General features: G+C 45.5%; 1 protein-coding gene across 1 annotated transcript in view; it reads right to left on the bottom strand.

Moving 5' to 3' along the window:
* The window catches only part of LOC109901699 (dynein heavy chain 5, axonemal), an 80,846-nt gene that overhangs the window by 35,843 nt on the left and 28,649 nt on the right, over positions 1–16,354 (bottom strand). Inside the window, exons 25-39 of the mRNA XM_031786918.1 lie at positions 10,833–10,895; positions 10,342–10,580; positions 9,969–10,209; positions 9,553–9,752; positions 8,863–9,016; positions 8,510–8,673; positions 7,586–7,742; positions 5,643–5,855; positions 4,979–5,203; positions 4,562–4,734; positions 3,476–3,654; positions 2,982–3,169; positions 2,523–2,717; positions 1,928–2,062; positions 1,371–1,478 (exon numbers count right to left, since the gene is read on the bottom strand). Of these exons, the coding sequence (XP_031642778.1) occupies positions 1,371–1,478; positions 1,928–2,062; positions 2,523–2,717; positions 2,982–3,169; positions 3,476–3,654; positions 4,562–4,734; positions 4,979–5,203; positions 5,643–5,855; positions 7,586–7,742; positions 8,510–8,673; positions 8,863–9,016; positions 9,553–9,752; positions 9,969–10,209; positions 10,342–10,580; positions 10,833–10,895 (2,634 nt within the window). The remainder of the gene's footprint in view (positions 1–1,370; positions 1,479–1,927; positions 2,063–2,522; positions 2,718–2,981; positions 3,170–3,475; positions 3,655–4,561; positions 4,735–4,978; positions 5,204–5,642; positions 5,856–7,585; positions 7,743–8,509; positions 8,674–8,862; positions 9,017–9,552; positions 9,753–9,968; positions 10,210–10,341; positions 10,581–10,832; positions 10,896–16,354) is intronic.

Raw genomic sequence — 16,354 nt, 5'->3', positions numbered from 1 at the left:
TGACAGTGATGAGGGGTGGTCGTTTGACTGCGGGCCCGTAGCGGATACAGGCAATGAGGCAGTGATCGCTGAGATCCTGATTGAAGACAGCAGAGGTGTATTTGGAGGGCCAGTTGGTCAGGATAACGTCTATGAGGGTGCCCTTGTTTACAGATTTAGGGTTGTACCTGGTGGGGTCCTTGATGATTTGTGTGAGATTGAGGGCATCTAGCTTAGATTGTAGGACTGCCGGGGTGTTAAGCATATCCCAGTTTAGGTCACCTAACAGAACAAACTCTGAAGCTAGATGGGGGCGATCAATTCACAAATGGTGTCCAGGGCACAGCTGGGAGCTGAGGGGGGTCGGTAGCAGGCGGCAACAGTGAGAGACTTATTTCTGGAGAGAGTCATTTTTAAAATTAGTAGTTCGAACTGTTTGGGTATGGACCTGGAAAGTATGATATTACTTTGCAGGCTCTCTCTGCAGTAGACTGCAACTCCGCCCCCTTTGGCAGTTCTATCTTGACGGAAAATGTTATAGTTGGGTATGGAAATCTCAGAATTTTTGGTGGCCTTCCTAAGCCAGGATTCAGACACGGCAAGAACATCAGGGTTGGCAGAGTGTGCTAAAGCACTGAGTAAAACAAACTTAGGGAGGAGGCTTCTGATGTTGACATGCATGAAACCAAGGCTTTTTCGATCACAGAAGTCAACAAATGAGGGTGCCTGGGGACATGCAGGGCCTGGGTTTACCTCCACATCACCCGTGGAACAAAGGAGGAGTAGTATGAGGGTGCTGCTAAAGGCTATCAAAACTGGTCGCCTAGAGCGTTGGGGACAAAGAATAAAAGGAGCAGATTTCTGGGCATGGTAGAATATATTTAGGGCATAATGCGCAGACAGGGGTATGGTGGGGTGCGGGTACAGCGGAGGTAAGCCCAGGCACTGGGTGATGATAAGAGAGGTTGTATCTCTAGACATGCTGGTAGTAAAGGGTGAGGTCACCGCATGTGTGGGAGGTGGTACAAAGGAGGTATCAGAGGTATGAAGAGTGGAACTAGGGGCTCCATTGTAAACTAAAACAATGATAACTAACCTGAACAACAGTATACAAGGCATATTGACATTTGAGAGAGACATACAGCCAGGCATAAAGTAATCGCAGGTGTTGATTGGGAGAGCTAGCTAAAACAACAGGTGAGACAACAACAGCTAATCAGCTAACACAACAACAGCAACCTTAAACTATCAAAATAAAGAGAGTCGCACACTCCATATATAAACTCCCAGTAATTTATTGGGTCAATTATTTTTTATAGTTGATAGACTTCAGAGTAACAGGGAGAATTTTCAAACTTAATGTAAAGGGATTATATAAAATGTTTTCTCACCTGTTTGTCGATAGCTGTCTCCAGCTCTGAGAAGCCTGCTTTATCCAGCTGGATCCCAGGGAAGAGGTCCTCTATCAGGCTGAGGAACAATGGCTCGTCTTCATCTATCTGTCAACACATATAGTATTATGTCAGTGAAGTTAGTATTATGTCACACACATATAGTATTATGTCAGTGAAGTCAATATTATGTCACACACATATAGTATTATGTCAGTGAAGTCAGTATTATGTCACACACATATAGTATTGTCAGTGAAGTCAGTATTATGTCACACACATATAGTATTATGTCAGTGAAGTCCGTATTATGTCACACATATATTATATAGTATTATGTCAGTGACGTTAACCACAATGCCACTTCTGTTATGTTGCACCTCACTGAAGATGAAATCATTTTTCATGTATTACAGAATAGTATATGAAAAAAATAACAATCTGTAACACTTAATGCTGCTTAAAAAAATTGCTTTTCTAAAATGGCAGTTGATTTTGAGGAGAACAGCAGTTGATTTCGAGGAGAATGTCCTGTATATTTGAGTGACTGTACTCACCAGCTTGGACAGGTTCATATCTCTGAGAACCCTCATGACGATGGTAGATTCTGTGTCATTGGGGTTCGCTCGTTTCACCGCCCCCAGTATTCGCAGAACTGACAAAATGTTTCGCAGTCCAAAGTCATAATGCACCTTAAAAACAGAGTGAACCCAACATGGACTGTATGGAAATCAAACTATGAACTACACACAGATCATAATCAACACATACATGGACAGTTAAGTTGTTTTTATACTGAACAAAAAATATGAATGCAACATGTAAAGTGTTGGTTCTATGTTTCCTGAGCTGAAATAAAAGATCTCAGAAATTGGTCATAGACCAAAGAAAAAATGCATTTCTCTCACATTTGTGCACAAATGTGTTTACATCCCTGTTAGTGACCATTTCTCTGTGGCAAGATAATCCATCCACCTGACATGTGGTATGTCAATTCCCTCTAAAGGGATTTGAGACTTTGATGATACACCTTTAAATAACCTTTCACTTAACTTGATTGTTTACTCATATGGAACTACTAAAATGTATAGCGTTGCATGTTCAGCTCTCATTGAAATACCTACAGTAGTTACATTTAATTTCACAGCTGACCTGCTTGGAGAGTTGCTCCTCACACAGTTTGTAGAGAGTGAAGAACTTCCTGGCTAGCTCTATGTTGTCTATGAAGCCACAGCTGGCCAGCTTGACCCGGATGATGATCTGACGGTCTGGGACCATCATGGCCACTGAGCGGAAGTTGATCTTCAGGTTCTCTGGAAGCTCCTGACGACCTGCGTAGCCCGGGTTCTGATGGGGGGCAAAAACATTTAATAATCAAATCTTTATTTAACCAGGTGAGACTGTTAAGAATAAAAAGCTAAACGAAGTCTATGACTAACATCCTCTAAGTAATAATAAACCTTGTCTGATTTGGACTAGTTTCAGTTCATCTTCTTTGAGACAAGAATTCACTATTCCTTTCAGAAGTACTTTAAATGAAGCTCTACTTGACAACATGTTTGTGAAGGGGTTTCTACGGTGAGTAGTTTATAGACGGCTAATAATAATAACCATAGTCAGGAAGATGCCGAATTCGGGATTCATTTCCACGTTGTCTCCGTCGGTGAAGATGAAGTTCTTGCGGCGCTCCTTCTTGCAGGTAAGCACGATGGCGATCTGCTGGGCCGCCACGGAGAGCACTGATAGGTCAATACGGTTGAACTCATCAAAACAGCCCCAAGAGCCCGACTGGGCTAGACCTGTCAATCAATACAACATTACACATCACTCTTCACATTGAACTCCTCATTCAAAACAACCCCAAGAGCCTGACCTGCAAATCAGACACACAACATTACACTGTTCATTAGGTTCAGGTTGAGATCATCATTCTCTTCACTGTAATATGAGTGACATCTTATATAGCTTATAATCGCCACAAATCATATACGTTTTGTTTGTACTGGATATCCAACTCCTATGGTCATTGCCATGCAAATGACACAGGAGTTGACAAGAGAGCACAAATGTATTTGGGACCAGGCAATATGAGTAGAAGCTCCTACCTTTAAAGATCCTCCCCAGTCCTCTGAAATCCATCTGGTCGGAGCAGTTGAAGACCACCACGTACTTCCCCAGGCAGCGGCCCATGTCTTTAGTGGTCTCAGTCTTCCCCGTCCCTGCAGGTCCGGCCGGGGCTCCTCCCATACTCATCCCCAGAGCCTGGGCCAGTGTGATGTAACACCTGGGACAAACACACACCAAGGAAAAGGTACATCCAGGATAATCACCCAAAGATATTCAATGTGATACACCATACACTTGTGGGCACTAAAAAGTTAGGCTGGGCCATGGTACTGGCAGTTAGTCCCTACCTGTCAGTAAGAGATGTGAAGATTAGTTAGTCACTACCTGTTAGTCAGAGGGGTGATGACTAGTTAGTCCCTACTTGTCAGTCAGAGGGGTGATGATGAGTTAGTCCCTACCTGTCAGTCAGAGGGGTGATGACTAGTTAGTCCCTACCTGTCAGTCAGAGGGGTGATGACTAGTTAGTCCCTACCTGTCAGTGAGAGGGGTGATGACTAGTTAGTCCCTACCTGTCAGTGAGAGGGTTGATGACTAGTTAGTCCCTACCTGTCAGTCAGAGGGTTGATGACTAGTTAGTCCCTACCTGTCAGTCAGAGGGGTGATGACTAGTTAGTCCCTACCTGTCAGTCAGAGGGGTGATGATGAGTTAGTCCCTACCTGTCAGTGAGAGGGGTGATGACTAGTTAGTCCCTACCTGTCAGTGAGAGGGGTGATGATGAGTTAGTCCCTACCTGTCAGTGAGAGGGGTGATGACTAGTTAGTCCCTACCTGTCAGTCAGAGGGGTGATGACTAGTTAGTCCCTACCTGTCAGTCAGAGGGGTGATGACTAGTTAGTCCCTACCTGTCAGTGAGAGGGGTGATGACTAGTTAGTCCCTACCTGTCAGTGAGAGGGTTGATGACTAGTTAGTCCCTACCTGTCAGTCAGAGGGTTGATGACTAGTTAGTCCCTACCTGTCAGTCAGAGGGGTGATGACTAGTTAGTCCCTACCTGTCAGTCAGAGGGGTGATGACGAGTTAGTCCCTACCTGTCAGTGAGAGGGTTGATGACGAGTTAGTCCCTACCTGTCAGTGAGAGGGGTGATGACCAGTCTGTCAGTGCAGCCCAGGAACTCATTCTGATAGATGAAGCCTACGTCAGTCATGTTGATGATCATCTTGTCAGAGTCCTCATTGAAGTAGAAACGACACTGCTTCAGCCACTCAAAGTCTGTAGGGCTTTTGATATGCAGCCGACACTGAGGGAAGAGCAGGGGGAAAGAGAAACCATTCTGGAAACAAAGCATTGCTAAAGTCTCTGAAATCCCTAAAACCCCAATTGTCAAATGTGATTTGAATACCAGGGGAAACTCAAATGGATATTCTCAGACTCTACCATGCCCTAATCAGAAAATATTTGGTGGAACAGTTTGCCAAAAGGGACCTTTGGGGTTGAAGTACTATTTTAGCCCCTGATTCAGTTTGTGATTCCAGTCCACTCACCAGGTCATCAAAGATGTCCCTCTGGTGAACATGGATGGTTATGAGTGTCTCATACTTGGCCCGCTCCATTGAGGCCAGGTCTTTAGTGGTCATGTCTATCAGGGTGTTGAGGAGCTCCAGGAAGAACTGGTTGGTCTTGGGCATGATCTTACGGTCGTAGCGGGCGTTGGTCAGGGCCTCCTCTGAGTTTCTGGTCCAGATCATCTGGACTCCCAGCAAACCAACCTGGTTGATGGAGTCAGGAAGAGAGGACATCATGATAGGACATCAATGAGAGAATGTAAAGTCATCTTTCCTGTTTTCCTATCAATCAGGGCTGTAATCAGGACAATGTATAACATCAGGAATGTATGGAATGTGGCTAGTGTGTAGATCAGTTTCAGTTATACAATAATGGAGGATAATGTCAGAAGAACAGGAATCCCTGATCAGGTATTGAGTAATGGAACATAGATGTGGGAAAGTCTTACTACAAGGCCATTGCGCCAAGCTCAAAGTTAAGGTCATCTATCACATTATAAAAGAGAATGAATGATGACTCCAAGACCAGGACTGTGTCACAAATGGCAGCCTATATAGTGCACTACTTTTGAACAGGGTCTGGGTTACAAGTAGTGGACTATGTAATAGGGTGGTATTTAGGATGTATCCCATGTCTCCCCACCTGAGCAGGGAAAGTGTCCAGGAACTCAATGAGCTGGAAGCCTGAGTCCTGGATGGCCAGGACAGACTGTCTGATGACCAGGTGAAGAGACCTCTGGGATTCCTTCAGCAGGGCGTTGAGCCAGACCTCCACGTTCCCCTCAGCAGTCACCGGCCAATCCAGCTCTACCGTCTCCCCCTCCCTGGACGAGATGGCCAGGATCCGGTCGTACATCTGTGGAGACAGAAGATCAGATACTATCGATGTTGCTGAATCCGGGTTAGTTACTATTGCAGAAGGACAGATACTACTAATAGTCAAATAAGTCAATTGATCAGGAGGCCTGACGGGGATAGTTGTTGAAAGAAATTACAGTGAGGGAAAAAAGTATTTGATCCTCTGCTGATTTTGTCCGTTTGCCCACTGACAAAGAAATGATCAGTCTATAATTTTAATGGTAGGTTTATTTGAACAGTGAGAGACAGAATAACAACAAAAACATCCATAAAAACGCATGTCAAAAATGTTATACATTTATTTGCATTTTAATGAGGGAAATAAGTATTTGACCCCCTCTCAATCAGAAAGATTTCTGGCTCCCAGGTGTCTTTATATAGGTAATGAGCTGAGATTAGGAGCACACTCTTAAAGGGAGTGCTCCTAATCTCAGTTTGTTACCTGTATAAAAGACACCTGTCCACAGAAGCAATCATTCAATCAGATTCCGAACTCTCCACCATGGCCAAGACCAAAGAGCTCTACAAGGATGTCAGGGACAAGATTTTAGACCTACACAAAGCTGTAATGGGCTACAAGACCATTGCCAAGCAGCTCGGTGAGAAGGTGACAACAGTTGGTGCGATTATTCGCAAATGGAAGAAACACAAAAGAACTATCAATCTCCCTCGGCCTGGGGCTCCATGCAAGATCTCACCTCGTGGAGTTGCAATGATCGTGAGAACAGTGAGGAATCAGCCCAGAACTACATGGGAGGATCTTGTCAATGATCAATTGGTAACACACTACGCCGTGAAGGATTGAAATCCTGCAGCGCCCGCAAGGTCCCCCTGCTCAAGAAAGCACATATACATGCCCGTCTGAAGTTTGACAATGAACATCTGAATGATTCAGAGGACAACTGGGTGAAATTGTTGTGGTCAGATGAGACCAAAATGAAGCTCTTTGGCATCAACTCAACTCGCCGTGTTTGGAGGAGGAATTCTGCCTATCACCCCAAGAACACCATCCCCACCGTCAAACATGGAGGTGGAAACATTATGCTTTGGGGGTGTTTTTCTGCTAAGGGGACAGAACAACTTCACCGCATCAAAGGGACGATGGACGGGGCCATGTACCGTCAAATCTTGGGTGAGAACCTCCTTCCCTCAGCCAGGGCATTGAAAACAGGTAGTGGATGGGCATTCCAGCATGACAATGACCCAAAACACATGGCCAAGGCAACAAAGGAGTGGCTCAAGAAGAAGCACATTAAGGTCCTGGAGTGGCCTAACTAGTCTCCAGACCTTAATTCCATAGAAATTCTGTGAAGGGAGCTGAAGGTTTGAGTTGCCAAACATCAGCCTCGAAACCTTACTGACTTGGAGAAGATCTGCAAAGAGGAGTGGGACAAAATCCCTCCTGAGATGTGTGCAAACCTGGTGGCCAACTACAAGAAACGTCTGACCTCTGATTGCCAACAAGGGTTTTGCCACCTAGTACTAAGTCATGTTTTGCAGAGGGGTCAAATACTTATTTCCCTCATTAAAATGCAAATCAATTTATAACATTTTTGACATGCGTTTTTCTGGATATTTTTGTTGTTATTCTGTCTCTCACTGTTCAAATAAACCTACCATTAAAATTATAGACGGATCCTTTCTTTGTCAGTGGGCAAACGTACAAAATCAGCAGGGGATCAAATACATTTTCCCTCACTGTATATGTCTGTCTGTGCGTTACTGTACCTTGTCATGGAAGCGGACACATTTAATATTGTCAAAGACGTTGAGCAGATGGGCCTGGATGGTGTGGGAGTCCGAGGCTTGGCCCAGTATCTCCAGCAGGGCCGGGTCAGACACAAAGAAGAACCGAGGGAACAGCAGACGCTTCTTCTCCAAGTACCTGTCAGTCACACAATCACACACAACCAAGGGTTGAAAACTGGATAGCCAGAAGCTCCAATCTGCAAGATTAAAGCTACCCCTTAAAAAAAAGGTTTGAAAATATTACTAGTTTAGTACACATCATCAAGTTACCAATGTACAACGTAGGCAAACTTGGAAGGTGTCATACTGGTACATGAATACTTTCAATTAAACTATTTAAAACAAATTCAAAGTATAAGTATAGGCCTACCCAGTGAGAGACCTCTGATAGACCTCCAGACAGACTTACCCAGAGACTTCTGACAGCCCTCCAGACAGACTCACCCAGAGACTTCTGACAGACCTCCAGACAGATTTATCCAGAGACTTCTGACAGACCTCCAGGCAGACTTATCCAGAGACTTCTGACAGACCTCCAGGCAGACTTATCCAGAGACTTCTGACAGACCTCCAGGCAGACTTATCCAGAGACTTCTGACAGACCTCCAGACAGACTTATCCAGAGACTTCTGACAGACCTCCAGGCAGACTTACCCAGAGACTTCTGACAGACCTCCAGACAGACTTACCCAGAGACTTCTGACAGACCTCCAGACAGACTCACCCAGAGACTTCTGGCAGACCTCCAGACAGACTCACCCAGAGACCTCTGGCAGACCTCCAGACAGACTCACCCAGAGACTTCTGGCAGACCTCCAGGCAGACTTACCTAGAGACTTATAACAGACCTCCAGACAGACTTACCTAGTGAGAAACTTCCGATAGACATTCAGATAGACTTACCCAGTAAGAGACTTCTGACAGATCTCCAGTTGTTCCAGCAGGTGAGGCAACAGCTGTCCCATGGTCTCGTCCCCCACACATGACTGCACCACGTTGGGCATCTCATGGACCCGCGTCATGATCTTCACCCAGGACTTGTCGATGTTGGAGAAGCGTTTCGCCTCCTGTCATTCAGATGATTCAGACTAGATTGTCATTCCTAAGTTTGCAAAAAGTTCCTGGGTTTTCCCCCAATAAGTGATTTCTGAAAAACCAGGGCACTGTAAAAGTTCAAGAAATTGTGGAACCCCATCGCTAATAGCATAAGGTTAAAGATGTGTTTTCAGATGAAAAGTCAATGTATTGGTTCTTACCTTGGGTAGCTGTTTGGCTATGTCCCCTCCCACGAACACAGCCTCAAGGTAGATCCACAGGTTCTGGACAGTCATCCAGTTCTCTATGATGTCAGTGGTATTGGAAAGGTTCTGAACCCATTTCTGGATCTGGGGCTTGAATGGCGTGTTGTACCTGTGGAACACCAAGTCATCATCTAAGTCAAGCATTGACTACTACAGTACACAAACAACACTAAAAGTCTGTACAATGCAGCTGAAACCTTACAGGGATTTATACAAAGCACCCCCAGTCTAAACACAACTGTCTAAACACAAACACCACAACTGCTGAACACTAGATGACAAGTCAACTGGATGCTGAAATACAGTGAAGGCTGCTGAGGGGGCTCATAATAATGGCCGGAACGGAGCAAATGGAATGGCATCAAACACCTGTGAACCATGTGTTTGATACTATTCCACAGATTCCGCTCCAGTCATTACCATGAGCCCGTTCTCCCCAATTAAGGTCCCACCAACCTCCTGTACTGAAATATGATAAAAAATTGAGAAGAAATCATATATCACTCCGAAACCCCAGGTCATTTGTTGCCTCAAAATCAAGACTGAATTAGGCTAAATTTCACTATTGTTAACAAGCATGAAGCAGAAATCAGTCTAGATTTCCAGGCTAAGTCATTTGTGCCTCCAGTAGGTATCTAGTCTAACCTGTTGCTCATGAGTGATCCCAGCACCATGAGGCTGTCCTCCATGTTAGTAATGATCTCAGCGGTGCTGTCGCCCCTCAGCAGCAGCTCCCCTCGCGTCTTGAAGTTGGCGAAGGTGAACGTCTTGTTGTCCCACTCAGCAATCACCTGCTTCAGCTTCTGCTCAATGTCCCTCTCCTTCACCGCACTGATGCAAATATCCTGCCCAGCGGGAGTTCAAACAACATTCATCTTTATTTTACCTTTGTTTAATTAATCAACTTGTCCCATTGGGGTCAAACAACCTTTTTTTCTGGCCTCAATTTACAGTACAGAATAGTTATGGTGAGTGGAGTACCGGTAGTTGTACGGCTATAGAGAATCAATTACCTGGTTCCTTCCCGGGTTTCAGCACAAACAACAAAAATCCATAATCACCTCAATTTCCTCTTTGCATTTGAGGAGCGGAGCTTCCATGATGTTGCGCAGCTTGAAAGTGTCCGTCTCCACCTCGAAGCTGTGTCCTGTCACCTCGGCGATTCTCTTCCAGTGACGCGTCATCATGGCCTTGTTGGTCATCAGTTCTAGTAGGGGGCAACACTCGTTGAACTCATCTATACTTTTCTTCAGGTCAAGGAATGCCTTCCACTCTTTGAGGGCACGGGGCAGCTTGCGACAACTGGAAATGGGAGGGTGAAAAAACACGAACATATAACTTCCTTTTGGAAATGTAAATCTTCAATGAGATTATTCATCAATGAGTTCTGTGTAAATGTCTCTCATGGTCTGGGTTGTTGTTTGGTTTCCTTACCGCGTCTGGAAGTCAAGAAGTTCGTCATTGATCCTGTCTATGTGGATGTCGGCCCAGAGGATGTCATAGTAGCCGTTGACGGTGTCGATGACACTGTTGTAGAGTCCATAGAGCTTCTGGAGGAGGGTGAGCTGTCTCCTGATCTCCAGCAGCTGAGGGTGTTGGGTCACAGGCAGGCCAAACAGCTCCTCTCCACCAGTGTAGGTGATGTACTTACGGAACAGATTGTCAAAGCGATTCTGACCAAACAAAATGAGTACAGTAAAGTGCATGAATGGTCACATATATCATTTCCCAAACCATACAACATACAATAATACAATCATGCATGTTGTTGGCTATGTTAAATATGGTAGAAATAAGTAATACATTAAAGAAATAAGACATAGAACATGTGAATGAAAACCTCTGTGAATGTATCAACTTTAATGAAGCGCTGCAGAGAGGTATATACTGTAGATTCCTATCTTGAAGATACACACTGTACTCACCTGAAACATGATGAGACTGTCACTAGCGTCTTGGGGAGCCAGTCCGACAACCATGGGACCGTCCTGGGAATGAAACACAGCCTGCGTCAGCAATTAGCTAGCAGTCTTAGTTAGAGCGTGCCAAGTTAACTGTAATAGAAATAGAAATGTCTAAGACCCAGACAGCCTTGGTGTTAGGTGTAGCTGTGAGTAAGACCTAGACAGCCTTGGTGTTGGGTGTAGCTGTGAGTAAGACCTAGACAGCCTTGGTGTTACATGTAGCTGTGAGTAAGACCTAGACAGCCTTGGTGTTACATGTAGCTGTGAGTAAGACCTAGACAGCCTTGGTGTTACATGTAGCTGTGAGTAAGACCTAGACAGCCTTGGTGTTACATGTAGCTGTGAGTAAGACCTAGACAGCCTTGGTGTTACATGTAGCTGTGAGTAAGACCTAGACAGCCTTGGTGTTACATGTAGCTGTGAGTAAGACCTAGACAGCCTTGGTGTTACGTGTAGCTGTGAGTAAGACCTAGACAGCCTTGGTGTTACATGTAGCTGTGAGTAAGACCTAGACAGCCTTGGTGTTACATGTAGCTGTGAGTAAGACCTAGACAGCCTTGGTGTTACGTGTAGCTGTGAGTAAGACCTAGACAGCCTTGGTGTTACATGTAGCTGTGAGTAAGACCTAGACAGCATTGGTGTTACATGTTGCTGTGAGTAAGACCTAGACAGCCTTGGTGTTATGTGTAGCTGTGAGTAAGACCTAGACAGCCTTGGTGTTACATGTAGCTGTGAGTAAGACCTAGACAGCCTTGGTGTTACGTGTAGCTGTGAGTAAGACCTAGACAGCCTTGGTGTTACATGTAGCTGTGAGTAAGACCTAGACAGCCTTGGTGTTACATGTAGCTGTGAGTAAGACCTAGACAGCCTTGGTGTTACATGTAGCTGTGAGTAAGACCTAGACAGCCTTGGTGTTACGTGTAGCTGTGAGTAAGACCTAGACAGCCTTGGTGTTACATGTAGATGTGAGTAAGACCTAGACAGCCTTGGTGTTAGGTGTAGCTGTGAGTAAGACCTAGACAGCCTTGGTGTTACATGTAGCTGTGAGTAAGACCTAGACAGCCTTGGTGTTACGTGTAGCTGTGAGTAAGACCTAGACAGCCTTGGTGTTACATGTAGCTGTGAGTAAGACCTAGACAGCCTTGGTGTTACATGTTGCTGTGAGTAAGACCTAGACAGCCTTGGTGTTACGTGTAGCTGTGAGTAAGACCTAGACAGCCTTGGTGTTACGTGTAGCTGTGAGTAAGACCTAGACAGCCTAGATGTTAGGTGTAGCTGTGAGTAAGACCTAGACAGCCTTGGTGTTACATGTAGCTGTGAGTAAGACCTAGACAGCCTTGGTGTTACGTGTAGCTGTGAGTAAGACCTAGACAGCCTTGGTGTTACATGTAGCTGTGAGTAAGACCTAGACAGCCTTGGTGTTACGTGTAGCTGTGAGTAAGACCTAGACAGCCTTGGTGTTACATGTAGCTGTGAGTAAGACCTAGACAGCATTGGTGTTACATGTTGCTGTGAGTAAGACCTAGACAGCCTTGGTGTTACGTGTAGCTGTGAGTAAGACCTAGACAGCCTTGGTGTTACATGTAGCTGTGAGTAAGACCTAGACAGCCTTGGTGTTACGTGTAGCTGTGAGTAAGACCTAGACAGCCTTGGTGTTACATGTAGCTGTGAGTAAGACCTAGACAGCCTTGGTGTTACATGTAGCTGTGAGTAAGACCTAGACAGCCTTGGTGTTACATGTAGCTGTGAGTAAGACCTAGACAGCCTTGGTGTTACATGTTGCTGTGAGTAAGACCTAGACAGCCTTGGTGTTACGTGTAGCTGTGAGTAAGACCTAGACAGCCTTGGTGTTACGTGTAGCTGTGAGTAAGACCTAGACAGCCTAGATGTTAGGTGTAGCTGTGAGTAAGACCTAGACAGCCTTGGTGTTACATGTAGCTGTGAGTAAGACCTAGACAGCCTTGGTGTTACGTGTAGCTGTGAGTAAGACCTAGACAGCCTTGGTGTTACATGTAGCTGTGAGTAAGACCTAGACAGCCTTGGTGTTACGTGTAGCTGTGAGTAAGACCTAGACAGCCTTGGTGTTACATGTAGCTGTGAGTAAGACCTAGACAGCATTGGTGTTACATGTTGCTGTGAGTAAGACCTAGACAGCCTTGGTGTTACGTGTAGCTGTGAGTAAGACCTAGACAGCCTTGGTGTTACATGTAGCTGTGAGTAAGACCTAGACAGCCTTGGTGTTACGTGTAGCTGTGAGTAAGACCTAGACAGCCTTGGTGTTACATGTAGCTGTGAGTAAGACCTAGACAGCCTTGGTGTTACATGTAGCTGTGAGTAAGACCTAGACAGCCTTGGTGTTACATGTAGCTGTGAGTAAGACCTAGACAGCCTTGGTGTTACGTGTAGCTGTGAGTAAGACCTAGACAGCCTTGGTGTTACATGTAGATGTGAGTAAGACCTAGACAGCCTTGGTGTTAGGTGTAGCTGTGAGTAAGACCTAGACAGCCTTGGTGTTACATGTAGCTGTGAGTAAGACCTAGACAGCCTTGGTGTTACGTGTAGCTGTGAGTAAGACCTAGACAGCCTTGGTGTTACATGTAGCTGTGAGTAAGACCTAGACAGCCTTGGTGTTACATGTTGCTGTGAGTAAGACCTAGACAGCCTTGGTGTTACGTGTAGCTGTGAGTAAGACCTAGACAGCCTTGGTGTTACGTGTAGCTGTGAGTAAGACCTAGACAGCCTAGATGTTAGGTGTAGCTGTGAGTAAGACCTAGACAGCCTAGGTGTTAGATGTAGCTGTGAGTAAAACCCAGACAGTCTAGGTGTTAGGTGTAGCTGTGAGTAAGACCTAGACAGCCTTGGTGTTAGGTGTAGCTGTGAGTAAGACCTAGACAGTATTGGTGTTAGGTGTAGCTGTGAGTAAGACCTAGACAGCCTTGGTGTTAGGTTTAGCTGTGAGTAAGACCTAGACAGCCTAGGTGTTAGGTGTAGCTGTGAGTAAGACCTAGACAGCCTAGATGTTAGGTGTAGCTGTGAGTAAGACCTAGACAGCCTTGGTGTTAGGTGTAGCTGTGAGTAAGACCTAGACAGTATTGGTGTTAGGTGTAGCTGTGAGTAAGACCTAGACAGCCTTGGTGTTAGGTGTAGCTGTGAGTAAGACCTAGACAGCCTAGATGTTAGGTGTAGCTGTGAGTAAGACCTAGACAGCCTAGGTGTTAGATGTAGCGGTGAGTAAGACCTAGACAGCCTTGGTGTTAGGTGTAGCTGTGAGTAAGACCTAGACAGTATTGGTGTTAGGTGTAGCTGTGAGTAAGACCTAGACAGTATTGGTGTTAGGTGTAGCTGTGAGTAAGACCTAGACAGCCTTGGTGTTAGGTGTAGCTGTGAGTAAGACCTAGACAGCCTAGATGTTAGGTGTAGCTGTGAGTAAGACCTAGACAGCCTTGGTGTTACATGTAGCTGTGAGTAAGACCTAGACAGCCTTGGTGTTACATGTAGCTGTGAGTAAGACCTAGACAGCCTTGGTGTTACATGTAGCTGTGAGTAAGACCTAGACAGCCTTGGTGTTAGGTGTAGCTGTGAGTAAGACCTAGACAGTATTGGTGTTAGGTGTAGCTGTGAGTAAGACCTAGACAGCCTTGGTGTTAGGTTTAGCTGTGAGTAAGACCTAGACAGCCTAGGTGTTAGGTGTAGCTGTGAGTAAGACCTAGACAGCCTAGATGTTAGGTGTAGCTGTGAGTAAGACCTAGACAGCCTTGGTGTTAGGTGTAGCTGTGAGTAAGACCTAGACAGTATTGGTGTTAGGTGTAGCTGTGAGTAAGACCTAGACAGCCTTGGTGTTAGGTGTAGCTGTGAGTAAGACCTAGACAGCCTAGATGTTAGGTGTAGCTGTGAGTAAGACATAGACAGCCTAGGTGTTAGATGTAGCTGTGAGTAAGACCTAGACAGCCTTGGTGTTACATGTAGCTGTGAGTAAGACCTAGACAGCCTTGGTGTTACATGTAGCTGTGAGTAAGACCTAGACAGCCTTGGTGTTACGTGTAGCTGTGAGTAAGACCTAGACAGCCTTGGTGTTACATGTAGCTGTGAGTAAGACCTAGACAGCCTTGGTGTTACATGTAGCTGTGAGTAAGACCTAGACAGCATTGGTGTTACATGTTGCTGTGAGTAAGACCTAGACAGCCTTGGTGTTACGTGTAGCTGTGAGTAAGACCTAGACAGCCTTGGTGTTACATGTAGCTGTGAGTAAGACCTAGACAGCCTTGGTGTTACGTGTAGCTGTGAGTAAGACCTAGACAGCCTTGGTGTTACATGTAGCTGTGAGTAAGACCTAGACAGCCTTGGTGTTACATGTAGCTGTGAATAAGACCTAGACAGCCTTGGTGTTACATGTAGCTGTGAGTAAGACCTAGACAGCCTTGGTGTTACGTGTAGCTGTGAGTAAGACCTAGACAGCCTTGGTGTTACATGTAGCTGTGAGTAAGACCTAGACAGCCTTGGTGTTAGGTGTAGCTGTGAGTAAGACCTAGACAGCCTTGGTGTTACATGTAGCTGTGAGTAAGACCTAGACAGCCTTGGTGTTACGTGTAGCTGTGAGTAAGACCTAGACAGCCTTGGTGTTACATGTAGCTGTGAGTAAGACCTAGACAGCCTTGGTGTTACATGTTGCTGTGAGTAAGACCTAGACAGCCTTGGTGTTACGTGTAGCTGTGAGTAAGACCTAGACAGCCTTGGTGTTACGTGTAGCTGTGAGTAAGACCTAGACAGCCTAGATGTTAGGTGTAGCTGTGAGTAAGACCTAGACAGCCTTGGTGTTACGTGTAGCTGTGAGTAAGACCTAGACAGCCTTGGTGTTACGTGTAGCTGTGAGTAAGACCTAGACAGCCTAGATGTTAGGTGTAGCTGTGAGTAAGACCTAGAAAGCCTAGGTGTTAGATGTAGCTGTGAGTAAGACCCAGACAGTCTAGGTGTTAGGTGTAGCTGTGAGTAAGACCTAGACAGCCTTGGTGTTAGGTGTAGCTGTGAGTAAGACCTAGACAGTATTGGTGTTAGGTGTAGCTGTGAGTAAGACCTAGACAGCCTTGGTGTTAGGTTTAGCTGTGAGTAAGACCTAGACAGCCTAGGTGTTAGGTGTAGCTGTGAGTAAGACCTAGACAGCCTAGATGTTAGGTGTAGCTGTGAGTAAGACCTAGACAGCCTTGGTGTTAGGTGTAGCTGTGAGTAAGACCTAGACAGTATTGGTGTTAGGTGTAGCTGTGAGTAAGACCTAGACAGCCTTGGTGTTAGGTGTAGCTGTGAGTAAGACCTAGACAGCCTAGATGTTAGGTGTAGCTGTGAGTAAGACCTAGACAGCCTTGGTGTTACATGTAGCTGTGAGTAAGACCTAGACAGCCTTGGTGTTACATGTAGCTGTGAGTAAGACCTAGACAGCCTTGGTGTTACATGTAGCTGTGAGTAAGACCTAGACAGCCTTGGTGTTACGT

Source organism: Oncorhynchus kisutch, linkage group LG13, assembly GCF_002021735.2.
Source record: "Oncorhynchus kisutch isolate 150728-3 linkage group LG13, Okis_V2, whole genome shotgun sequence".
NCBI lineage: Eukaryota > Metazoa > Chordata > Actinopteri > Salmoniformes > Salmonidae > Oncorhynchus > Oncorhynchus kisutch.
The sequence above is the reverse complement of the archived record's forward strand: the minus strand, read 5'-3'. Positions and strand labels throughout refer to the sequence as shown.